This window comes from Phaethon lepturus, unplaced genomic scaffold (assembly GCF_000687285.1).
Source record: "Phaethon lepturus isolate BGI_N335 unplaced genomic scaffold, ASM68728v1 scaffold1278, whole genome shotgun sequence".
Classification (NCBI taxonomy): domain Eukaryota; kingdom Metazoa; phylum Chordata; class Aves; order Phaethontiformes; family Phaethontidae; genus Phaethon; species Phaethon lepturus.
This window is the reverse complement of record NW_010555281.1, coordinates 1-27,165: the sequence shown is the minus strand read 5'-3', so window position 1 is coordinate 27,165 and position 27,165 is coordinate 1. Positions and strand designations below refer to the sequence as shown.

The following is a 27,165-nucleotide window of genomic DNA, read 5'->3' as shown; positions in this document are numbered from 1 at the left end:
TTCCTGCGGCTGTGTAGTGTCTGTAAGAGAGTTAGGATAAAGTTGGGGAGAATGGAAGATTTATTCCTTACATCTCACTCACATAAAATGAAGCCACATTCCCTCTTTGTGACAACAGGAGGTGAGCGGTCTTTTGCTTCTCAGATTTCTTTAATTAGTGCTCATTTAAAAATATACAGAAATTAAAAAGTTTATGTAGAAAATACTCAAAAGTTAGAAAATAATCCCATGAGAGTTGGTCACAACCTATCAGGTTTTTTTGAATTTTTTCAATATTGTCAGTTTTCCAACCTAAAAAACTTTAACTTCATTTTTTGCCCAGTACCTTTGACCATTAAAATAGGCTTTAGTGACAGTCACTGTCTGTTCAGACTTAGATTAAATCAGGCTCTTTTAACATAGATTGCCTTCACAAGGTTCACATAGATAGTCACAGACTTGCGTAAGTAGAAGTTAGGCGTTGGTTTCTTGTTTCCCTAAAATCAAAACTATTATTTACCTGGCAGAAACCAGATAGGATTGAAATCTTCTGTTTGTGAAACTCTAGCAGAGCTCCCCTTAAGAATGCTTTTTACATCTTATTTTTACTCCTTTTCCTGTTGGGTTTCAACATGCTTTTTAAGCTCATAAAACTATATCATCATATATAAAATTACTGGCGGCACAAGTACCTCTCATCAGACTTGTAAAAACACTGCTAGGTTCATATTATTATTGAATTTAATTTTGCACCGCATTACAACCACTATCACCCCTAGTTCTGACAAATCATACAAGCACCCTAATTTCCTAAAAATAATCTATCTTGATTTTCCTTTTTAAGGCATAAGAATGGCCACTGTTACTTTTTTGGATAGTGAGGTATTGTCTACTAAACCACAAACAAAAAGTACATTTAGTTCGGTTCAAGTAGGCTTCAGAGGCCTGGATAGCCCTTGCTTGAACTTTGCGATCTTAAAACACTTTGAGAGATCTGCAAGACTATGGGAAGCATTTTAAGAGGATTTTTCTTCATGGTAGTAGCTGAATGAGTTAGCTGGACTGTCTGTTAATGTTCAGTAGATAATCTAGAGCTAAGTTCATGAGATGCTAATAATTACGGTAAATACACAATCACGCATTTTTGCATCCTCTTTTCCAAGCTGTGCAGTCTGAGACCTTACAAACCTCAGCTCCTTCTGCTCCAAGGGCTCTTGAGAAGCAAAACAATATCTGTACTCCTGTTTTATGAATACAGAAACAATAAAATGAATAGCGTCTGGTCAGACATTGAATTGATGGAAGGGAGACATCCATGCCACAGAGTGTTGAGTCATTTGAGGTAAATGAGTTGGCGTTAATGAGAAATCTCAGGACCTGACAACAGGCCAGCCACGACAGCCTGGACCACAGAATAGGCAAATTTTCCCCAGATAATGGGAAGATCCTGCTAAAGACAGTTTTATGACACACGGACTCTGGTTTGTCTTTTGGGCCTGGAAAGATGTGGGAGTCCTATACAAAAATGATGGCACCTGATAGTTTCAGTGAAAACTGTAGGATGATTCATGCAGCAAAGCAGCAGGAGCAGGACCGACCACTTGGCATTTCCTGATTTTTAGGGTTGCACTTGCTGATGTCTAAGCAAGTCCATTCTTGGACGTGCACAGTGATAGCGTGAGGGGCAATGGGTGCGAGTTGAAGCATGGTGAATTCTGATTTGACATAATGGAAAATGTTTTCAGCACGAGGGTGGTTGGACACTGGAACAAGGTGTCTGGTGACTCTGGTATGGAGTTTCCGTCTGTGGAGATGGTGTGAACTTGACCAGACACATCCCTGGGCCAGCTTTGAGTAGAAGGTTGGACTAGATGACCTCTACACATCCCTTCAAGACTAAATTGTTTTGTGTAGTTACCAAATCTCGGTGCTATTTAAAAGCAAATTTAAACAAGTTCAGTTGCACACAGCTGAGATGCACTCCGTGTTACAAGTTAGTAATTTTAATTTCTGTTTCTGATCAAAGTTGCTACATATGCTTTTTATTACACAAAATTACACGTAGTCTGAAGAATTCAGGCTTTGCAAAGAGTTTTGGATTTGCATCTTCATTTGTTTGATTTCTCAGAAACATTATCTAAACCAGAAGTAGTTACAATGCATAGTAAATTGAACGCAAAAATAGGAACAACTTTATCATTTCCACTGCCTCTGCAAAAAAATTTGATGTTGATTTTAAGTGGACTGATTGAGAGAAAGAAATAAAGCCTGGGGAGATTTTTGTCATAAACAGCATGCCATACTTAGAAAATTAATGTTCAACTGTATGCAAATCAGTACATTATTTCTTTACATAAATACAAAAAGGAATCAGGTTGTCAAAATATCACAGAAAAATATTTCTCCGTATTTTTTTCTTTTTTCATACAACTTATAAGTATTTTAAAGACTTGTGAGTTTATCGAGAAGCTTTTAAAGACCATAGAAAATGCCTTGTGGCTGCACTAGTCTTAAGTTGCATGAAGGTGTGCTATGCCATATTGTCTGTTTGGTGGTTTTCTATAGGTCTGTGGTAACAGGATGCAGACAACAGGTTTCACCTGATCGGCTGTGATTTTTCTTCCCCTTTAGCAGCAAAACTGAAACATCGGTTGTATATGTCACAGGAAAAGCTGCTGCCTGAGACCGGCAGATCAGTCAGTGCCTCCCTTTCTACCCTGCCCATCAAAATATCTCTCTGGCCAGAACCTTCCTCCACTGTTGAAAAGGCAACATTTTATGCATAATGGTGCAAAACGTATAGCAGGGGAGTGAAAAAGGACATGTGAGGCTGGTAAATTTTAAATTTTGTGTGGGAAACTGGCCAGAAGCCTAAAATCATAGGCAGTATGAGTGTGGTGTGTGTTTCCTGCTGGAATTTTGAATTGGAAATGCAGTTATGCTGGGAGGTGGAGGTGGAGGTGGCAGCACAAAGCTTGGGGCCACCCAGAGCTGATGGGGTGAATCCTGGAGGGCACCAACCCAAACACGTGCGGTTTGCTGTCAATATACTCTGGGGTGAGCGGACTGCAGTTTCTTCCTAGCATGCACAGGACTTTTCAGTTCTACTGATTGTTTGTGTGAGAGAGATGAACAGATCGTCCTGTCAGTACACGATCAGAAGATGGTATACGGATAATATTGAAACACTTGAAACAATACAGTATGAATGCAAAACAAATTAAAATGGATATAGTTGCAAAATCATTTTCATCAGTGTAGCGCTTAAATCAACTCCTTCAATGAAAGCAGTGTATGTAAATATTTTTAATACTGTTTTGACTCTGAAGGACTCCAAGTGAATTTTTTAAAAACTCAGGTAAAGTTCAGTGTAATTTTTATAAAATTTCAAAACAACATGATGCCTCAGTTTACTACATATAATTGAAACTGAAATTATTATTTACAGTCTTTTGAGAGCTGAAGAACTTTTTTTCTAATTTTATTTTTTTACAATAGCCACCTGCAGCACTGGCAAAGGAACTGATAACATAAATTTAATTGTGGATTTGGGTTTTTTTGATACTGTGATTGGAAAGGCGGGCTCTTAAGTATATATATTTCTTTATAAGACTTTGATTTTCAAATGGTCCTGATTTCCATATATTTTTTAAGCCTTCTTACTAGTATCTGGTCATTTTTTCCACAAATTTGTTCTTACACATATGAAAATTCATGCTCAGAGTAAGGGACAACTTTTTAATACTTAAATATAAAGTATATATGTAATATTTATAGTAAATATAAATCATATATATTTATGCTATTTTAATATTAACATATAAAGTATATTGAATCAATTGAAGAATAAGAGTGATCTCTCACATTTTTTCTTCAAATGTGAAGTATCTTTCCAATGTAAAAAGTAGTATTGCTTATAAGAAGTTACATCCTCTGCTCTTGCGCTGTTTTGAGTGTTGCGTCTCTTTCTTCTTGCATGCCAAAGCACTGCTAGACACTCGAATAAATCAATATGCCAACATCTAGTATCAGAAGGAATGTTGCTTTAAAAGGCATTTTAAGGTATGTTGTAACTTCAGGAAAATAATATCCAGAATAAAATTGTGAACTGTAGAATAGTTTAGGTTGGAAGGGATCTCTAGGAGGTTGTCTGGTCCAGCCTCCTTCCCTGCACTGCAACCAGGGATAGTTCATTCATGTGACTCAAGTGCTCCTCCAGGAATGCTCTGACGATCTCCTTGAAGGGAGATTTGACATCTGGGCATCTGTTCAAGGGCTGAGCTGATCTCACTTTGAGGAACAGTTTCCTTGTGTTCAATCAGAATTTCTCTCGCCATGACTTGCAACTGTCACCTTTCGCCCCTCCACTGTGCACCTCTGAGAAGAGCCTCCCTCTGTCTTCTCAATAACCCTTCTTAGGTAGTTGGTGACAGCAATCAGTCACCTCCTTAGACTCCTCTTCTCCAGGCTGAACAAGCCCAGTGTCCCCAGCCATTCCTTATACAGCACACGCTCTGGCCCTCTACCCATCACAGTGGCTTGTCACTGGACCCTCTCCAGTTTCTCAAAATATTTATTGTTAACTGTGGGGTCTGAGTGCTCCAGGTGGGACCTCATGAGTGCTAAGTGGAGGACAACAGTCATTTCCCTTGCTCTGCTGGCAACCTTCCTGTGATGCAGCCCCCAGCATGCTGCTCCCATGGACCCCTCCAGGTCCTTTTCTGCAGGGCTGCCTCCTCGCAAGTCCACCCCCAGTCTGTCCTGTGGTTTTCCCTTCACCTTCAGACTTCAGGGGGTTCTTCCAACTTGTCAAGGCCTCCCTTGAGTGGTCTTCCTGCCCTCCATCTTCTGCTCAGTAACAACCTTCCTTTCCTTCAGTTCCTGAATGGCTGGAATAAATTTCATTAGCTTTTGTTTAAATTTTTTTTTTTTTTTTTTTTTTGGTCTTGATGGGGAAAATCATTAACTTAAATAGCCTCAGTGTAAAAGTTCAAATCTGTCATGTTCTCAGTTTTAGCTATATTTTGTTTTTTTAACAGATAAAATATGGAAATGAGATTCTGAGCACATTCAATCTTTTTTTGATAAGTGTACTATGCTTTCAAAGATCTGTTTGCACTCATAATGTAGATTTTCAAGAAAGATTGACAAATGATCCCCAAGTAGCCCTTTCGAGATTAACATTTTACGAGATTTAGTTTGGAAAGAAAATGTGTCCCAGCAACGTATAGATCCAACTGGCCTATAATTTGCATAATGTCTATTTTCACAATGGCCAAACCAGAAATTCAGAAGTGTAAGTATTACGACTTAAAAAAACAATATGGATGTTTTAAAGTCTCTGTCTCTGCCTTGTCTATTTAACTTGTCTTCCAGGGAAAGATTTGGTCTGTTTGAAGTTTGGCATGCTGGTTTATACTTGCCGCTTTTGACCACTTTTTCACTCACTTACCATAGCCAACCTTTTTTTTTTTTTTTTTTTAAGCTTTTTAGTGTATTATATCGTATGTAGGTATTCATAAGGAAGGGTATCTTAATCCTGTGTGAATGCAATTCACAGCTTTCTGATCCAGCAGAAAAAAACCCTAAAGTGTCTGTGTGTAAAATAAAACACACAAACAATAGAGGAAATCAACTTAAGCAAGGGATTTGTGACTGTTGTGGGATTACTGAATTATGTAAAATGGGACTGCAGGAAATCATGATATGAAAGGACTCATATAGCGGTCTCTTCATTATACTGACTATTAAGCAGTCGAATAGATCCTAGGTGGATAATAATCCAGGACTGGGTTTTTATGTGTATTTTTAACTATCTTTGCAGCAATGTGTGCCAAATCTTTGAAGGTTTCTGTTAATTGAGGGTGGAGGAAAGGTTAGGTCACTCTTGTGAGAAGAAGCATGCGTTCACCATAAGTGCTGCTAGAAGCTCACTGCAGTTCGGGACTAAATGTTTACCGTTGTCAGAGAAAGCCATGCCACAAAATTAAAAAAGGGAGTGAAGCGATGGCTGGGAAGTAGCTGAAGTATATGGTATTTAAAGGGTGTTCTGCATTGCTGGGCAGATGTAAAAGCTGAGAGGGAGTTCAAGCAGGACACAGAGAAGCTTGTAGAATTGAAATCTACTTCTCTTGCCCTTATCTCGCCAGTGCTACAAAGGGATTTTTAAAAAGATGTCAAAATAACTAATGAAGATTCAGTTCTAGTCAAATAGGTAGAGAAATCACTTTGAAATCCAGATTTTCTTAGTTCAGGTTTCATCTGGGAAGAATTGCACACGAGGGAAGAAACATCAAATGAAAGGTAATCCTTTATTTGACATGGTTATCTTCTTAACTGCAATTGCAACACCCCTGCTATTTCAATTCACCTAAATTTATTCCATCAAGCATACACGTATCCATCTGTGTGCATTTCACACACTTTGTTTTATTCTAGTATTTCCATTTTACATTTGTAAACAGATGTGCTAATAAATAGGTGAGTAGCTGAGAAAGCTTACCGTTGCTGTCGGCTCCCAGGAACGGGTAGCAGGCTGCACTCTGTGAGGCCAGGCCAGAAAAATACATTTGTGAACAAATCCCAGATGAGCACAAATGCAGCAGCCTGATCTGTTGGTTGGAGATGCCAGCCTCTCTCCATAGCCAAGCACATGCCGCAAATCCGTAATGCTTTTTCTTTCCTTTTTTTTCCTCTCCTTTCTTTGAACCCACCGTGGTTCTTAAGCACGCAGAACTTCCAACAAGCCATGTACACCTTGAAGCCTGGAAACAAAAAGGAGCCTTGAAATGTGTTCTGATCTCTGGGGATCTAATTAATATACTGATAGCAGCAAGTGCTCTTAACAGCCTGAGCTTGTTTCAAAAGTGTCACATCATTTTACTAACCATGTTTTCTTTGTTACACTTAGTAGCCCCTAATAAATGAGTTGTACATTCTCATTTCTTACTTATTAAAACCACCTGAAATTTTTGTTTGGTTTAATTGTAGCACTTTGTACTTTCCTGAAATTCAAATGCTTTTCTGTTTAACTAATGGTGTTAGTGAACGGTAGGCATGAAACTTCTAAAAGGATGTTGTCACAGCAAGTCGGTGCCTTTTTTCTTAGGATGTCAGCTCTCGGATAATGGGTGACAAAATTAAGGTTTTTTTCTGTATACCCTAGTACATCAGGAAAACACCTGAATACATCGTGTTGACTTTCCATGGCTAAGTGAGAGAAAAGATCTGTTGAGGACACCGAGCAAGCAACCCTCTCCAGCAAGACAACAACTTGGAGAATTAGCTACCTGTTTCAGTCCTTTTGGTTGAAAGTACTAGGAAGGTTATAGTGAAAAAAACCCTGTTGTACTGCTTTGACTCCTTTTATCCCAGTGTGACTTTTACAACAAGCTGTTACAACAAAAACTTGAAGCACTCATTCATTTCCTTTTGGTATGAAGCATCAAGCACTTTCAAGATGACCTTATTACACGATTCTGTTAAGTGACTTTTCCTTAAGTGACTGACTCTTCTCTTCTGAAGGTTGCGCTGATCAGCCACACACACCAGGCAGAAGGCACCAGTTGGTAGTTTTTCTTATTTTCCTGGGGCACTAAGCAGGATCATGTTGTCAAACACATACAAAAGCCAACAGCAGAGCCGCGGTGCAGCTCAAGCTGTGGAGTCCTCACTCAGCTCCAAGTCACAGTGGCAAAACACCCAGTATCAGTACAGGTCTAAGATTTTGACATAGTCTTGACTTGTATTGTATGTGGTGATTGGTTTATCAAACATGGCACAGCTTTGGCAAGCCTGAGGGAAGATCAGCACTTTCAAAAAGCAACTGGGGGAACAGAGAAGACTTTCATTGTAGGGTTTTGGGTTTTTTTTTGATGCAGACTTTGCTGTGCTTATCCTCACTTTTAGCAGCTCAAGATCAGCTTCACAAAACAACTTATGCTTGCACCACTGCTGGACTTCAGGCCAGTTCCTGGAAGTTACTCCAAACAGCAGGAGTAAATAATTGAAAGCTAGGAGAAAGATACTATGAAGTTTAAAATCACTCTGGTATTTTTGTTTTGCAAGCTTTCAGAAGAATTACTTGCTCTTTGTGAAAATTTGCATGATTTTGGGTTTTCTTTTGTAAGATCCTTCCTGATTCCCTTGGGGGGTCATAATAAACATATCTGTAAGAATGGCATTTACCTGAGAGACAGAGCTCAAGCCTCTGTGCTGCCTACCCAGGAGACTCGTCATGTGCGACCCCAGGAGCCAGGCTGGCTGCTCACCTCAGCTCTGGTTGTCCCATACTCACCTTCCTCGACTGCTTGCAGCATGGAAGCAACTCAGACGTAGGTTTGAACCTCAGGTTTTCCATGCTAGAAACTTAAATACAAGATGTTGTTCTGCGCTTATGTAGGACTGACATCATCATATGCTATTTTCTCCTTGGATTGTGTCAGCCATCCAAACTCAGACCAGCCTTTAGCATTTGTGAAAACATACTGAGGGGTCAAAATAGCAATGATTAAGTGGTTATAGACAGTTAATTTCTCATATAAGAAATTAAGTTCCTATGTAAATAGGAAATTAAATTTCTTTATAAATAAGAAGTTGAGTTTCTGTATCTGAATAATGTCGTTGTGTGCCTGCTTGCCTACACCAGAAAATATATGCATACAGCACACCTCATTTTTATTTCTTCTCGTAATTAGGGATGAAAATGCCTCTTGCTTCTGTTTTTTCCAAGGAGGACTAGAATGAAAATTTATCTAAATTTATCTAAAAATCAGTGTTAAAAGTATTTGAAGCTATGATGTTATCTCAACAGGAACAGGGTAGTGTTTTAATACAACTTTAAGGTGAGTAGAAGTAAGGTAGAAAATTCTGTTCAAAACACATCTTTTATATGGATTAAAATCCTAACCTAAACCTTGCTGATGTAGGCTTTCTATTGCTTTCTGTTTTATAAAATTGTCTTCTGTTGCATATTATTTGCCTGCCCTCCAGTTGTATAGCCTAGTATTTTCATGCTGGGGATGTGCTTGTGTGGAATACTATTTGATTTTTTTTTTAAATTAAGATTTCTGCCCTTTAGGGCCCCACTTTTAGCTCCTTAACGCCATTTGCTGCGCCTTCTCCCATACGTTGTGTGCTGCTTGTATGGTCCGTGGAATGGGTACAGGTCCGTGGGATGGGTGCAGCCCCATGGGCTGTGCTTGCTCGTCTTGGGCTTTGCTGCTTGGCTTCAGGACTCAAACCGGCTGGTGGGGGGAATTTGTTCCCCTCAGGAGGTTGGATTTTCTGTCATCCCTGCAGTATCAAGCTTTTGTCTGCCCTCTGTAGCTCTCTGACTTCGGGGTGTAATATATTTTCAGTATTTCGTAGCAGATTCGTTTGGGGATCTTCCAACACTTTCATGAGCTGCTTTTTTGTTTCAGTCTGCGGTGGTGGCCCTGTCCTCTTGCAGGGACTCAGCTGCCCGTTTCGATGTGTTTGTTGTGCAGCCTCAGAGCAGCGACTTGCTCTCCCACAGTTTTACCTTCCTTCACAAACACCAAGCAGTTAAAAACAACTTTTGTTTCCTGTTCTCTACTGAGAGCAGCACTCTTCGCATTTCGCTGCTCCTGTCTCCCCGTTTGGTGCTTCCAGCGGGCCTGGCTGTATTTTAGGTCGAGTCTCAAGCGGCTGTGAGTGAGGACACCCCCACTGCACCCCAGGCGGACTCTCTGACGGGTACAGTTTTCTAACGTGTGCTCCTGGCTCCCTCTCTTCTGCCCTACTGCGTCCGTGGAGGCCCTGCTCCCTTCAGAGCATCGTACCCCAGCCGTGTCCTCACCTTAACTCGTTCCCTTTCAGCCCTCTGAACAGCCTCAGGCCGCTATATGGGAATCATGAGGCAGAATAATCTCTTTTTTTTTTTAAGTACATCAGTTCAGTTCAACTGTTAGCTATCCCGCAGTATATTTAAACCACCTGCTTTTACATGCCAGACAGCTCTGTCAAAACATCTACACCAGTAACTAAACTGCCATGTGAAGGCCAGACACCATTTTGTGTCATGCTCGTAGTCAAAGATGTAGCTAACGGCATCAGGCAGATAATCGCGTGTGGGGTGAGGGGGTGGACGTCTGAAATGGAACCTTTGAACTCCGTGCCTGCAACCAGCATGGACTGGCTGTAAATTCTGGGTAAGGCCTGGACTAAACAAGTCTCATGTCCTGAATCTTACGGTTAATAAAGAGCCATGAGCCAGTCGGCAGCTGGGAAGCTGGTTGTGCGTCGCACTTGTGCAGATAGACTGCTTAGACTGGGAAACCGAGGGCCTGGGCTCTGGAGAGAAGAGGTGTCCTGCAAAGCAATACCCGTGGACAGAAGGAGGGGGCCTGGAAGGAGGATGGTGTGGATCCTGGAAGCGGGGACAGATCCTGAAGGTCAGGGACGCAAACACCAAGGGATGCCAGGGGACCCCAGTTGGTTTTGCCAGGCACCGTGGCCAGCAATGGCTGGTAACAGCGAGCCAGAAACAACCCCAGCTGCCCGACCCATCTCCCCACGGGGAAGGGCAGTTGGGACCTGCGGAAGGCAGCGCTGGCTGGGGAGCGCGTGCCTGAGCAGCACGGGTAACGGGTGGGCAGCAGGCACGCGTCCCGCCAGCCAGACAGGTCTGCCGGGCCAGCGAGGGCCTCGCTGGAGATTTGGTGTGCCTGCAGCCCCCACGCCTGCGTGCAGAAAGCAGTATGTCTGCCAGCTGGGGGGGTCTGTTGTGCCAGCGGGGCCCAAACAGGCATTTGGTGTGCTTGCAAGCCTCCAGCAGCTCCCAGTATCCCTGTACCCCAGTACCTGCCCCTAAAACAAGCATGTGTCGATGCTAAGAAAGTAAGCATTTAACATCAGATGTTAAATCTAACACAGTGAAGCATGAAAACATAAGCAGTTTCCAAGCAGTTTCAACTCTAAGCTGTAATGTTACCATGAGGAAGAAAAAAGGTGTTTTCAAAAGTCACCTTATTTGTCACCAGGAATGACAAAACCCAACAATAATTATGGTGCTATGGACCTTGGATGGTAACTACAGACAGATTTAGAGCTGTTTGGACATAGAAATACAGATGGAATTGGTCTGGAGATATATATGGGTGTGCTCAAATGTGACAAGGATGGGTGCACGCAGGCAGTGGTGGTTCCTGGGTGCTAAGGCTGAGCAAAGGTACCTGCAAGCACACAGCCAGCGACATACAAATTAGGACTAGCTCTCCACTCATTTGTGTCCATAAATGTGCACAACTGCTGAGCCGTGAGCCTTTTATTTGCATATAGTAAATCCTAATAAACCCCTCATTAGGCTTATTAGGCTTAAAATCATATAAGAGCATGTAAACAAAATAGGATGTCCTTTCCTGGGTCTAAGGTTTACAACCATTACCATTTCTAGTATGAAAAATTATTGTATGTTTATCATATTGATATTTAGTGGCTTCATGAGTACTTTGAGGTAGGTCCCTAAGAAGTGTAGCGACTCATTACTGGGGCAGTTTTTCACTGTCAGTAGCTGCACTTAAAAACCGATTTGCACTAGCAATGTTCTTTTGCCTAGCAACAATCTGAAGTTCACAGGCATGAAATATTACTGGCAAAATTAGCATCTTTAAATTTAGGTAGCAAGAGGTGCTCATGGAAAAAGAGAGAGAAAGAAAAGTACGCTGGCCATCCTCAGTGTTTCTGCAGCATGGAATTACGTTCTGCTGTGAGATTTTTTACTGACTTGAGGCACACGTACATCTATTTAATCATTTAATTGTATCTGGAGTAGCTGGAAAGAACATAAAAAACCTGGCAAGTCGGTAGCTTGGGTTTTTTTCCCCACCCCATGTCGTAGAAGAACAAGTCGAGGTGAAGCTTGCAGCAGCTCCTAGCAGTCAGACCAAGTGCCCCTGAGCAGAGCTCTCTGGCAAGGAGAGGACCGCGTGCCCACTGCCACCTCCTCAGAAGATGCAGAGCAGCTCTTCCTGCTCTCACAGCATCAGGAAGAGCTTGGTGGAGAGCTGGACTGGGTGCCCACCGCATCCCCCGTTCTGCAGCCACACTCCTCACTTTTCCCAGTGCAGAGGCGGAGCAGAGTTTGCAGAACAATGTGAAACACACACAGAAACTTTCATTCAAAAATAGAGCGTTGGTTAAAAAATAGAATATTGATTAAAATAAACAAGGAGGGGTGGGGCTTGGAAAGTTGGAAAGTTTTCCTGTGCCATTCACACATGTAAAATTTCAGGACTTTTTGTTGGGGCAACAAAACTGTCTAACCAAAACCAGTTAAGTCATATCCTTATCTAAATCTTTGGCTGTCCTACATTTGGGTGGTAAGGAACCAGCTACATGCTACATCTTCATTTTTCCCACTTTTATTTTACAATCCGTATTTGCATATTCTATGGGAAATGCTGTGTCTAAAACACCCAAAGTGTTGATTGGATGCAATATGAAATAAATTAGATCGCATAATCCTGTTTTAAATACAACATAATAAACCCGCTGTTAACTTTCAAAGGTATGAACGAATGTCTTGCTGAAATGACACAGTTAACCAAGCATATTGATTCTGTACAGCCTCTGAAACAGAAAAACTCCTTTTACTGCTTAAAAGAAATGGGAGTCCTTTTCTTTTTGTTTCCCTTTCAGGGATCCTGACACCCCCAAAAAAGTAGAATAGTCATCTGGTTTTGTTCACACTTGAGAACAGACACCACAAACTGTTATATTAATGTTGTAAATCTTCCTAGCAACGTGTTATCAGTTTTCAGGTCTTAATCAATGAGATTGATATCATCGTAAAACTACAAGAAGCATCAATACATGTATCAAAAAGCACACTGAAGTGCCTACTCATGATTTTTATACATTCTGCTTGGAAGCCTGAGATGTCAACGAATTTTTCAGCGTCCTCATGCAACACACTGTTCTCTCCTGGTATTAGTGTACAAGCTGGTGTTTACTCAGGAGTGAACATGATATAATTTTTATTTGCTGGATGTCAATTTGTTTTGCTGTATGTTTCAATTAACAGGTGTGTATGTAATATAGACTGCAGTGGATACAGTTTTAATCCTGTATGTGCTTCTGATGGAAGTTCCTATAACAATCCGTGCTTTGTTAGAGAAGCATCATGTCTGAGGCAAGAGCAGATCGACATCCGGCATCTTGGACACTGCACAGGTAGGCTTAATTTTGGTTTTCTGGTGAATGTACATTCTGACATAGTGGGCTTGGTAGAGCTTTCCCTTTTCCAGTTTTGATCAGAGGTCACTGATCCAGTTATTGGTGAACTCCCCACCTGTATTTGAGAGTTTCACATGCAGAGGTGTGTTTACACTACATACACACTGCAGTGTTTGCATTACCTTCCTTTGGCTGCTGTTACCTGAAAAGACAGCAAAAACTCTTAGGAGAATCTGAGCAATAGTCCAATGAATCTTACATAAGGGGGTGGTAAGAAATAGGAGAGCAAAAGGCATACCAGGGTGTGGGAAACATTCCCTCTTGCTGCTGTGGGCTGTACAATGTACTTCCAAAGTTAGCCAAGTTGGTCCCCAGTTGCACAAATATTTATCCATTTCCTTTTCCAGTGTTGGAACGATCCACTGAAACCCTCTGTCTACTGCCTTGTAGTTAATCATGTGCATGACTCCAGTTTTGGGGGTCTTGCAGTTAGGACCTTCTCATGGGAATAACAGCTTTCCACCATCTCTTTGCCAGTTACATCTAGATCTGTAACTTGGACAGTTCTAAAGCCGAAACAGACTGTCACCAAAATAACCTAGGCCCATACCACAGGGAATTTTTTAGTTCAAAACCTACAGGTTAAGGTGTGTCATGTGTTGGTCTGGACACGGGGGTTACTGACTCTGTTACTGACCAGGTGTGCTACCAGCCTGGTTGTGTGGGAGGAACAATGTGGGAATGTGTCCAGTTTTACTGCAAATAAAATACTTCTTCGAAGATTTTCCTGGCTTCTCAATGACATACATGCAGTGGTCTGGAAATAAGCCTTTCCTAATAGCTATCCATGCATGTATTTATCATCTAGAAACAGATGACACAAACGCAGTCGGAAAGAAAGATGATGGCATGCAGTATCGGCCAGAGGTGAAAGGTACTGTGCTGACTTTGTGCTGTTTGGTTATGGTTTCACAAGATGAGAAAATAGAGCATGCAGATCCCTTCTTGTCTGCCTTACAGCTTTGATTTCAGTAACCAAGGCAGACCTGTGAACAGCTTCTTTCATACAGCACATTGCAAGGCTGGCAAGAAAGAGACGTGCATGATTTGTGAGCTTTGCCTGCTGTATTCCTCTACGATCCCACCCTATGCAGCGGTCTCAGGATTAGACTCCCCCCAAGTGCTGTGAAAATGACTTTACTGGAAGACACCAAGCTGTGACTTTCCTGATGAAATGACACGAGCCTCCCTCCTGTGACCCCATCTTTTCTGTTAAACTTCTGAAACAAAATGGCAAATTCTGTATTTGTTGTTTTAAAGTGTTTTTGGTAAACTAATACTCTGAATCACATTGGTTGAAAATGTTTTACCTATATGAACCTTACCTTACCTTTAATAACCTTAGTATAAATGAAATAAGGCAGAGTTTCACTTTCTGCTAAGTTATTGTACATGGTAGTAGCCCATGTTTGTTAGGTGCATTCTCAGAACAAATACGCTTCTGCATGTCATGATTCTTGTCCAGGGCAAAACATTTCTGTGTTTCTCAAGTTACTGGCAAAGAGCAGCTCTGCATAGGTGTTAACCTTTCCTCCTCTTCTCTCACAAATAATAGCACTGTTTATCATAGAAGGAGAAGAGAGGAGAGGAGAGGAGAGGAGAGGAGAGGAGAGGAGAGGGAATATTTCAGTTGGAAGGGACCTACAATGATCATCTAGTCCAACTGCCTCACCTGACCAAAAGCTAAAAGCTAAAGCATGTTATTGCTTTTAAAGCAAAAGCATTGTCCAAATGCCTCTCAAATACTGACAGGCTTGAAGCATTGACCACCTCTCTACGAAGCCTGTCCCAGCATTTGACCACCCTCTCGGTAAAGAAATGCTTCCTAATGTCCAGTCGGAACCTCCCCTGGTGCAGCTTTGAACCATTCCCAGGCATCCTGTCACCGGATCCCAAGGAGAAGAGCTCAGCGCCTCCATCTCCACATGCCCTCCTCAGGAAGCTGTAGAGAGCAACGAGGTCACCCCTCAGCCTCCTTTTCTCTAAACTAGACAAACCCAAAGTCCTCAGCTGCTTCTCACAGGACATTCCTTCTAGCCCTTTCACCAGCTTCATTGCCCTCCTCTGGACACATTCAGGTACTTTCACATCCTTCTTAAATTGCAGGGCCCAGAACTGCACACAGCACTCAAGGTGAGGCCGCACCAGTGCTGAATACAGCGGGATAATCACCTCTTTGGACCGGCTGGTTATGCTGTGTTTGATGCACCCCAGGATGCAGGTTGCCCTCTTGGTGGCCAGGGCACACTGCTGACTCAGATCCCTTCTGCAGGGCTGCTCTCCAGCCACTCCTTTCTCAATTTATACTTAGTCTGGTGTTACTCCTCCCTAGGTGCAGAATCCAGCATTTGGACTTGTTAAATTTCACCCCGTTAACCACTGCCCAATGCTCCGACCTATCTATAATTCTACCATTCTATGATTGGAACCCTCTGCAAGACATCTTGTCCCTCAAGAGAGTCAGCACCTCCCAATTCGGTGTCATCAGCAAACTTACTAATGGTGCATTCAACTCCTGCATCCAGGTCACTGAAAAATACATTGGATAGAACCAGCCCCAGAACTGAACCCTGAGGAACACCACTGGTGACTGGTCACCAGCCAGATGTAGCCCCATTCACTGGAACCCTGTGAGCTCTGCCCTTCAGCCAGTTCTTGACTGAGCACACCATGAACCTGCTCATCCCACAGTTGGACAGCTTATCCAGGAGGATGCTCTGAGGCACAGTATCAAAAGCCTTACTAAAATCCAGAAAAAACTACATCCACCCACCTTCATCCACTAAGCAGGTGACCTTGTCATAGAAAGATATCAAATTAGTTAAACAGGACTTTCCCTTTGTGAACCCATGTTGGCTGTGCCTGATGATTGCATTATTCTTTAAATGCCTTTCAACAGTACCCAGTATAATGTTCTCCATAATTTCTCCAGGAACTGAGATTACACTAACGGGTCTGTAGTTTCCTGGGTCTTCCCTCATGCCCTTCTTGTAAATTGGAATAACATTGGCTAGCTTCCAGTCAGCAGGGACCTCCCCAGACTCCCAAGACCTTTGGTAGATGATCAAGTGGAGTCCTGCCATAACATCTATGAGCTACTTCAGAATCCCATCAGGCCCCATGGACTTGTGAACATTCAGCTCATACAACTGGTCCCTTACAATTTCAGTGTCCACAAATGGAAAGCCACTGTTCCCACACTTGTGGTCCTCTGACTCAGGAGACTGGGCAGTCAAGGTCTATCAGTATTATTAAAGACAGGGGCAAAAAAAAGCATTGAATGCCTCCGCTTTTTCTTCGTCCCTATTAGTCAGATTGACCATCTTCAACAAGTTATCGGTCCAATGTTAACTTTAGATCTCCTCTTGCTATTAAGGGACTTAAAAAAAGCCCTTCTTGTTATCTGACACAACACTGGCCAGATTCAGCTCTAATTGAGCTTCAGCCTTTTGTGTCTTCTCCCTGCATATACGAACCACAGCTCTGTAATCTTCCTGTGAAGCCTGACCTCACTTCCAGATATGATACAATTTCTTTTTCATCTCAAGCTCCGCAAGGAGTTCCCTCTTTAGCCAAGCTGGTCTTCTGCCCCACTTGCTTAACACAATGGGATTGCCTGCTCCTGTGCTTCTAAAAGGTACTTCTTAAAAACTGACCACCACTCGTGGACCCTTAAGCCTTCAAAAGCAGATTCACAGGGTACTCTGCTAAATAGCTCCCTGAATACCTTAAAGATTGCTTTCCTGAAGTCCAGGGTAGCAACTCTGCTGTCCTTTTTTCTCATTACACTGAAAATTGTAAACTTAACTATTTCGTAATCACTGTGGCCAAGACAGCCACTTACCATCACATCCCCCACGAGTCCTTCTCTATTCACAGATAGCAAGTCTAGGAGGGCATCTTTCCTAGTTGGCTCACTGAGCACCTGTGACAAGAAGTTAGTATCTCCTACAAACCTCAGGAATTTCAAAGACCTGCTCGTCACAGCAGTATGATTTTCCCAGTTGATGTCTGGAAAGTTGAAATCTCCCATAAGGACAAGGGCTACCAATCCAGAAACTTCTCCTAATTACCTATAGAATAACTCATCATGGCTGGGCGGTCAGTAGTAGACACCAACTACAGTATCTCCTGTGTTTTCCATCCTTACCTGGAGGCTCTCAACCACATCCCCACTAACTGCAAGGGCTGTGCAACAAACCTCTGCCTTACATATAGTGTGACACCTCTGCCTTGCCTGCCCTGCCTATCATAGAATCATAGAATAGTTTGGGTTGGAAGGGAACTTTAAAGGTCATCTGGTCCAACCCCCCCCGCAGTGAGCAGGGACATGTTCAACTAGACCAGGTTGCTTAGAGCCCCGTCCAACCTGACCTTGAATGTTTCCAGGGATGACGCATCCACCACCTCTCTGGGCAACCTGTGCCAGTGTTTCACCACCCTCATAGTGAAGAATTTCTTCCTTCTATCTAGTCTAAATCTACCCTCTTTTAATTTAACACTGTTAAATTAAAAACACACCTTGTCCTATTGAAACAGGCCCTGCTAAAGAGTTTTTCCCCATCTTTCTTGTAAGCCCTCTATCCCCCCTGAACAACCTGTAGCTCTCCATCCCAGCACTCTAATCATGGGACTCAGTCCACTAAGTCTCACTAATAACAATGATATCAGTTCTGGGAATTAACCAATGCTTCCAGTTCATCCTGTTTGTTTCTCATGCTGTGTGTGTTGGTGTACAAGCATTTCAGATACACTCCAGAGCCCTCTGTGCTCCCAGGAGCAGCGCAAATGTTCCCAGTAGCATTGCCGCTCTCATGCGATGCCATGCTAACTCTTGGCTTACCTACTGCAATGCTGTTGGTATCCCTGTCTGCCAGCGATTCTAGTTTAAAGCCCTCTCGATCTGTCCCACTAGCTTACGCCCAAAGACGTATTTTCCTTTTCAGGACAGGTGAATCTCATCAGGCCCCAGCATACCTTGTGTCTCCAAGGCCCTTCCATGTTTTAAAAACCCAAAGTTTTGGTGGAGGCCCTAGTCCTGGAGCCAGGTATTGATATCCTGGCATTACTGGAAGGACTGAGGAAAACACTACCTGTGATTCCAAATTTTTTAGCATTCTTCCCAGGGGTCTGAAATCTCTTTTGATCAACTTTTTGTTGCTACATCATTGATATCTGCATGAAAGAGCAGGAACGGATAGTAGTCTGAAGGTTGTACTAAGTTCTTCTTTCTTGCGGTGACAAGCAAGCTTTTCTTGCCCTCCCTAATTTGGGCCCCAGGGAGGCAACAAACTTCCCTGAAAATAGGGTCCGGTTTGCAAACGGCTGCTTCTGTTCTGCACAGGAGGGAGTCGCTAGTGACTGCAAGTCACTGCTGTTTCTTCTTGGTGCTGGCCTTAATACAGGTTTTGTTGTGAGGAGCTGGTGTCTTCTCTGTTAGCTTTGGTCTTTAGTTTTTTCTGTCATTGTACTAGTTTTGCACTCCCATGGACTCCCAGTGTAAAGCCATCCCACCATGGTTTCAACATTCCTTGTGCTCTTCTTGAAAAGCCATTCAGTGGCAAAAAGCTCTGTATGTTTTTCTTTGTTCACAAATTTGCTTATTGTCATTCTGTGTAATGTACCAGTTGGAATGATTTAATGTCAATTTTCACTTACATTATGAAGGCATAAAAGGCACCAAATGGACTATACATCTTGTTATGTGATGTAGTGAAACACCACTTTTGGTTCCTATTCAGAAGAAGTTACAGCCTTTTATTCATTGCATATAAATTGCCCTTGAAATCTAGTTAGTGGAAAAAACATTGTATATAATTATTATTAATGTGCATAGCTTGTGCACTCTCAAATTTGGCAAATGATGTGCATGGACGGAGTATGCCTTGTACAAAAAAATTGTTTTGCAATTTTTTTACACAGTAGTCAGGTCTTTTTAGACAGTGAGAGCCTGAACTGAACTACTTTGAATTACTTTTTCTTCCAGGATAAGAGAACAGTGCACACTTCTTTCTGTTTGCTTTAAATTCCTGTGAGTTATTCTTGTTAACCCTGTTCTCTGAATGTATAATACCTTCTAGTCTGTAGAACCATAGCCATGACAGCCTCCTTCTCCTGCAGTGCAAGTGTCTACCTAAAGTTACATCAGAAAGTCTTTTCTTCCCACATTCAGCTGGCTTGCTGGTTTTATTGTGCCAAGATGGACATCGGGGTTTCAGGTTTTTTGTATGACTCTTTCTTCTGGTGAAGTATCTGAACTGTTATATCCAATCACTCTTTCAAGGCTCCTACACCAGTTAAATCTTTCACTTTGAAGGTCTGAAGCAGCCTAGCAGGCCTCTCAGATTAAAAATGGATTTCCATCAGTAGGTGGGTAAATGTTACCCTTACACTAGGAAATCACCTCTGTGGTTCATGCAAGTTTTGCCTCTGACTTGGGTGGCCGTGGCTACCTGGCCACCTGTCAAGGGGATGCATCTTTCACCGGGCCTCATTTCCTATATTAGTACATACATTAAAACCAGACATGGCACAGCTATCTGAACAGACTAATATAATTGTACGTAGCTTATCACCAACTTTTGACTGGGACCAGATGTGACACTAATTAGCTGTTTGGAGGAGGAGAGAGGCAACAGTTGTGGGGTGAGCCACTCCTCACTCCTCACTTTTCTCCTCTTAGATAGGACACAACATAGTCTGTTTCATCAAGGCAGTGGTGGACATATTCCCAGTATTAGGCGATGTTCTTCTCTTGTATCAAGTCTTCTGTATCTTTGAAGCACAGCCTGAAACAACAGGCTTCCTTCTACCTAAAACCTCTAATAGTTAGGTTTCTTTTTCTCCTGGAACATATTAGAAAACATTCCAGCAAATGTTCAGGGAAAACCTAAAACAGGAGCATGCCTTTTTCTTTTTCTTCTATAAATACATTCTCTTTCTAGCTGGTGTTATTTCAAATGTCACCAATCGTGTAAGAGAGTTCTTCACAGTCCCTTTTTGCTTTGCACCTGCATTTCGTTATAATCTTGTGACGCTATAGTCTATTGCCATGGAAATGAACATAATTCCACAATTACACTCACATCTTTAGATCCCTGGTCTTTAGAGAAGTTCATTATGAAATACCAACTTCTGTGTTTAGGACTTCTTTACAGAACGATTTTGGGGAAAGAATGGTTGAAAATGTGTGCAGTTTTAGCAAGTTTTAGTAACATGACAGAAGCACGAAGGATGTTGGGGCAGAAGGGGCTGCCTTCCTGTGCTGGGCTGACCCAACCAGCAACTAAGTGCCCACCAGCTGCTTGCTCACCCCCACCTTCCCCCAGGAGGATGAGGGAGAGAATCAGAAGAGCAAACACGAAAAAAACTCATTGGTCAGGGTAAAGGCAGTTTAAGAAACGAAGGGGAAAAAAGGAGAAAATAAACAAGTGGTGCCAAAGCCATCACTCGCAACGTCCCAGCAGCAGTCTGATGCCCAGCCGGTCTCTGAGCAACGGCCAGCTTGGAAGGACCAAAACCCTAGTTTTTATTGCTGAGTGTGATGTCATATGGTACAGAATATCCCTTTGGTCACTTTGGGTCAACTGTCCTGGCTGTGTCCCCTGCCAGCCTCTTGCCCACCCCCAGCCTACATGCTTAGCAGCCAGAGTGAGAAGCAGAGAAGGCCTTGACGCTGTGCAAGCACCCTTCAGCAACAGCCAAAACACTGGTGTGTTATCAGCACTGTTTCAGCCAGAAATCCAAAACAGAGCACCATATGGGCTACTCTGAAGAAAATTAATTCCATCCACCCAGACCCAGTACATTTCCCAAAGGAATGGGTATTTTCAGTTCATTTCAATATTTTGAAATTCCCTCTCGGTAAAAGCGTTTCTCTGAGGAAGACATATTTTAGTGTGTTTGATGTCAGCTATAACAACAGGTGGTACCAGTCAGACCTGGGCTTTATCAGGTTGTTTTCTACCCGGTAGTCATAAAATGTGGTTTATCTTCTTTCTAACCCTTGAGGGTTTTTTCCCCTCTGTTTAGACATAGGAGAGAGCTCTCTCTATCTATGTGTTAGCTCTTTGCCCTACTGACAACTCCTCTGCTGTTCTTCCTGCATTGGCTTGTTTCTGTCGTGAATACTTTTCTCCTTTCAAGAAACCTGACATAAGAAGCATATTTAGATGTCTCTGAGGATAATTTTTCAGTGCAGTACATTCTAGCAAATCTCCGTAGGTGCCTCTGAAACTTCACCCTTAAGCCTTTGCTTTATCATGTATTCCTTTATTCACTACAAGTTTTTAAGGATATGCTATTCTTGGTTGAGATTTTTTAATGAATATCATACAGCTATTTATAATTGTTTATGTCTATTTCTTTTCAAGACGCCAGTGATCAAAGAGAAGACATTTACATTGGAAACCACATACCTTGTTCAGAAAGCTTCAACGGCTACTGTATACACGGCAAATGTGAATTCATTTATTCCACTCAGAAGGCTTCCTGCCGGTAAGTCCTGCATGCCTCCAAAATGTGCTTGAAATTGCTGTAATGCTTAATCAAAATGCTCTCTAGACATAATTACAGCACATATTAGTTTGCATTTATCTAAGGAGTGGCACAGGAGCCATATCCCTTGGGGATATGGACTTCCCCATTGCTTGGGGAAGAGAGAGAGAGCTGCCTGGAGGAAAGGGACCTGGGGGTGCTGGTTGACAGCCAGCTGAATATGAGCCAGCAATGTGCCCAGGTGGCCAAGAAGGCCAACAGCACCCTGGCCTGTATCAGAAATAGTGTGGCCAGCAGGAGTAGGGAAGTGATCATGCCCCTGTACTCAGCACTGGTGAGGCCGCACCTCGAATACTGTGTTCAGTTTTGGGCCCCTCACTACAAGAAGGATGCTGAGGTGCTGGAGCGTGTCCAAAGAAGGGCAACGAAGCTGGTGAGGAGTCTGGAGCACAAGTCTTCTGAGGAGCGGCTGAGGGAACTGGGGTTGTTTAGTCTGGCGAAGAGGAGGCTGAGGGGAGACCTTCTCGCTCTCTACAACTACCTGAAAGGGGGTTGTGGCGACGAGGTTGTTGGTCTCTTCTCCCAAGTAACTAACGATAGGACAAGAGGAAATGGCCTCAAGTTGCGCCAGAGGAGGTTTAGATTGGATATTAGGAAAAATGTCTTCACCGAGAGGGTGGTCAAGCATTGGAACAGGCTGCCCAGGGAGGGGGTGGAGTCACCATCTCTGGAAGTGTTCGAAAAACGTGTGGATGGGGCACTTCAGGACATGGTTTAGGGGACATGGTGGTGCTGGATTAATGGTTGTACTTGATGATCTTGAAGGTCCTTTCCAACCTTAGTGATTCTGTGATTCTGTGTGATTCTGTGATTCTGTGCTGTGAGCAGCACCCAACTGCTCCAGTCATGCAGGAGATGATGCTCAGAGGACAGTCTCGGTCACTCAGGTAGTTCAGAAGCTGAGTCCCTCTGAGGACTGTGGCCTCAGTGTTGTCTCCTTATTTTCAGCTGCTAAATCCTATCAAGAGGAAAAAAAAAAACCCACAAAAAAAAAAGCCTTTGCCTTGCATGGGTTCTCTGTATACTGCTCTTTCGCTATTGACCCCTCAGTCTGTTCTTATGCTACCTATACATTTGATTGCTCTCATCATAAACTCTCTAGGGTATCAATATCTTAGTTTTAACATTTATTGCCCTTTTTCACCATAATAGGCTTCATCTGGAGAGTATAAAATTGCACAATATTCTTTAGCCCACATTTTTTGTCTATGGTATAATCTAGCAGCTCTGTACACTCAGTGTTAAGCCACTTGGTGTTTCCCAGGAAATACGAATGTTCCATCTTATTTCCTTAGCTCCCACATAATTTTTTCTTTTTTTGTCTCCTTAGCTCACAGATAACTTTTTCTTTACATTTCACCAACTAAATACTGCCTTTTTGTTTTCTTTTTAAAATAAAATTAATTATAAAAGTTCTTCATAGAAAAAGGCCACTTCATAATAACATGGAGTGTCCTACTTATTAGGAGGTTTCACTCTTGAACTTTTATCTTGCAGGCATGTACTTTCAGATTAATGTAGCTGAAGATGCTATAACTCTTTGCTTTCCTTTGCTTTGGAAACTTCAGCTGTAAATCCATGAGATACTGTCACATTTTCTCCCTTGATCATTATCAATTGAGGATATTTAGGGGTTTTTCCATTGCCAAAATTTAAGGGTTTCCAAACTGACCAGGGAACAGGAAGCCCAAAAGGCAAAGCCAATATGGCTGTCAGCTTAAGCCTTTGAAAGCTTACGTTATTCCTTTTCCCATCCGAGACCATTTCTTGTTTATTTTCACCTTTCCAATAGGACTTAGTTGTTTTTCTCTTTTCTTTGGCCAGAACCAAGAGAGCACAACATGGTTTTGCTTCTCTTGGGAAACTGGGTGCATCCCCAATGGCATCTTGATGGGCATTAGGCAGCACTATTTGATTACAGTATTCTTTTGATCTAGAGCTGCATTTAATATGATTTCTGATGGATTTGTCCTCGAAATACTCAGAGGTATTTCAAGGAAAATATTCCCAGCTGAATGAACTGATTTTTTTATTTCTCAGAATTCTTTTCTGGATGGTGCTAATCATAGAGTCATTTATTCATTTATAATTCAGTTGCTATTCAATCATTTAAATATTTATTATTACTCTAATAATTACTGATAGGCAATGTTTTGATTAATTTAATTAATGTACTGTCCCTTTAAATTCTATTTTGTTATTACATTTACTATTACTACCTTCAATTATTTATTTAAACAGCCTGAACAGTATCTCAGCACTGGACCTAACACAACAAACCTGAGTGGTTCCAGTCAAGAATTTCTGACTGTCAGTTCTTAACCCTAAGTATCAAATCTTCTTTGGATTTTTCTTGGCTATTTAAATACTGATGGTCTTGTACTTTATGCGTATTTCCTACTGGAGCAGTTAAGGAAACAAATTATTTATACCAGACAGCATTCTGCCATAGTAATCGTATCCTTCTGCAAAAGAAAAAAATTCTCTCTTTCTCTGGCAAGGAGAACATAATGATGATTGTTAGGGGTAGATTGTTATTTTCAAATGGTTTGCATTCTTATACACATCTAGCATATACACTATTTAATTTGGTCTTCATTTCCTGGTAGTGATATATGTGAGGTATCAGATGAGGTACAAAACTGCAGAAAATACCTGCGCAGAGCAAATTCTGACTTTCGCTTTCACTGAAGGCAATGAGTCTCTTTGCTCATTGTACAGCAGCCCTCCAGGACTGCCAGCATGCATGCAGGAGGAAAGTTTTGTAGCAGTCAATTGCATAATATTTAGTTGAGCAACCTTTGCACAGCTGGGATCTGGTCTATCTCCTGCTGCTCCACTTGTGCTCTGCAGTTCCACCCTGTCCTTATGGCAGGCTGCGTCACAGAGGCACAGTTCAACTGTTCGCAAAGAAATCTAAACTTCTTTATGCTAGCTCGATTAATTGACTGATCAGCATATTTTGATAAATCCATGCTTACCTCTATTTATCTTGCAATTATATTAATGCTATATTACCTTGCGCTATATTAATGCAGCAGAATGCTTTAAAATCTGTTCTGCTGGTTTGAGATAGCTTAAACTAGTGCCTAGTACTTCATCCCACCACCAATATAGTTCTTAACGCAAACACTTCTTCTTTGCGGGAATTCAATAGTCCTGAATCTCCATTCAATGTTTCTCAGAAATAATTTCCTGTTGCTTCAATGTTTTTGAGGAAACATCTTTGAATTACTTGTGCCTCCTCTGCTTGTTTTGCCTCATAAGCTTTAAAGCAATTCTCACATTGATCACACTTTGACTGTTACCTTCTTTAATGGAAACAAAAGCAAACTAACAGTGAGAGTTCAGTCCTCTCCACTAGCAAGGAGTCCTCTTCCTTATTGTTTCTTTTTCCAAGATTACAAACCTGTTCCCCATCCTCTTCCTTCTTGTGCACTAATACATGTTTCTTTTGATTCCCTTCCTAGCCATTGCCAAGCTTACTTACAGCACATGGGGGCTTTTCTTTAATAACTCTGCTCTTACTGAAACTTGTTTCATGCCTGAACCAAAAGTCCTTACACAGCAGCTCATGGCTGGAGAAAGTAGAGTCACAAGATTATGAACATGTAAACCCCGACTGTTATCCCTGCATGCAAAGGGGGATTAGGAGTGGCATTAGCAGTTGTAGGAAGGTCTGTGGAGTGATTATTTTGTTCCTCCAAACAGAATTAATTCCTACCCTAGCACAAAGCTTTTGGATGGATGAGACCGATTCTGTGTTGCATTCGGGCTTATCTGATCCAGTTTACAAAAGGACAGTTTCTCTGCCTGCATGTGAGTATTTTTTCTCCAGCTTTCTACTACAGAGCTGGAGGCCAATTGTATGATTCAGTTGCCCTTAATTATGCATTTGCATCGGTCAGTTTTAAGCGATAGCTGTACAAGGAACTTGCTCAGGGATGTAAGTGGTGGGCTTTGATTCTGCAGACTTCAGCTCAGTGCCTTGGGTGACTCTTGCCTTTCCTTGTTGTGCCTCTGCCTCTCTTGCCTTGCGACATGAATTCCTCCAGAGCATGTTTCCACTGCCACCTTCACCACTGGCAACATCTCGCATTCCCTGAACACGCGTTGCTGATCAGAAGCAGCCTCTGCTGAGTTTCTCATTGAGCTAACTGCTGCTTTGATCAGGCAAGGTACCATTTAGAGCAGCCACTTCTCTTCTGTCTCCAGCCATTTTGCCCCCACCCTTGGCCATTTTCATGGTTTCTTCCATGAACTCTTACTTGAACAGTTGTGGACCATTGGGTTTTCTAACCTGACCTCCGTCAAATTTTGGTTTGGTGACAAGGCAAGAGGGGCTCATGATGCTGGTCTTGTCCAATAGGTTTTGTAGGATTCTACTTCTGTAGACTGCGGCATGAAAAGGGATCTTCCTTTCCCTCTGTTATTCAAGGTTTTTCTTCCTCTTTGTCACTCCTGTCCCATATTGACATTGCGGCCGAGTGAGCATGCTCACTTTGTGTTTCATGAGCGTGCTTCTTTGTGTTTCACCTAGTTGCTTTATTCTTCCTAAATATTGCCCCCATTTAATAACAACCCTACATAGTTCTTTTGCCAAATCAGGGCCTTCACCACGCTGGTGCGTTTTCAGAAAGGGCCACTAGTATCCTTACCCAGGAAAGCAGAACATACCTGCTCTGTCCCTTCTCTTGCCACAGAAATCCAAACCATTCCCCAGCCCAAGCATTACCACACCTCTGCCGTATCACCAGCTCTTTCTCAGCTGGAGTCACCTTGGGCTCCTTATTTTATCTGCAAAATGACTGGGATGTTGTCAAATTACAGATTCCATTAAATATTCCTTTTCTTTTTCAGGTGTGAATCAGGATATACTGGACAGCACTGTGAAAAGACAGACTTTAGTATTCTTTATGTTGTCCCAAGTAGACAAAAGCTTACGCATGTCCTTATTGCAGCAATAATTGGAGCTGTACAGATTGCCATTATAGTTGCAATTGTCATGTGCATAACAAGGTAGGTAAACAGAAAAACAGAGAAAAACTACACATAGTATGGATATACTTTTTCTGTATTTAAATATTTGATTCCTCAAATTTTATGTGCTTTAACATATATCCTAAAACACACACATAAAAAATAGCTAATGGCTGAAGCGGAAGGATTATGTAATGTTTTATGTGCTTTAACATATATCCTAAAACACCCACATAAAAAATAGCTAATGGCTGAAGTGGAAGGATTATGTAACGTCCTATCGCCATCTTTTTCCCCCCCACAAAACACACATTTGTTTAAATTCAGAAACCACCAGTAACCACTCCAAATCCACAGACCAAATGCCCAGCCGAACAGATTAGCATTGAAACA

The 27,165-nt window shown here is 42.1% G+C and overlaps 1 protein-coding gene across 1 annotated transcript in view; it reads left to right on the top strand.

Moving 5' to 3' along the window:
• The window catches only part of TMEFF1 (transmembrane protein with EGF-like and two follistatin-like domains 1), a gene marked incomplete at its 5' end in the record, with an annotated part of 50,425 nt that extends 23,610 nt beyond the window's left edge, over positions 1 to 26,815 (top strand). The window contains 4 exons of the mRNA XM_010292093.1: positions 13,025 to 13,173; positions 14,045 to 14,110; positions 21,609 to 21,732; positions 26,653 to 26,815. Coding sequence (XP_010290395.1) covers positions 13,025 to 13,173; positions 14,045 to 14,110; positions 21,609 to 21,732; positions 26,653 to 26,815 — 502 coding nt within the window. The remainder of the gene's footprint in view (positions 1 to 13,024; positions 13,174 to 14,044; positions 14,111 to 21,608; positions 21,733 to 26,652) is intronic.
• Between the last annotated feature and the right edge of the window lie 350 nt (positions 26,816 to 27,165).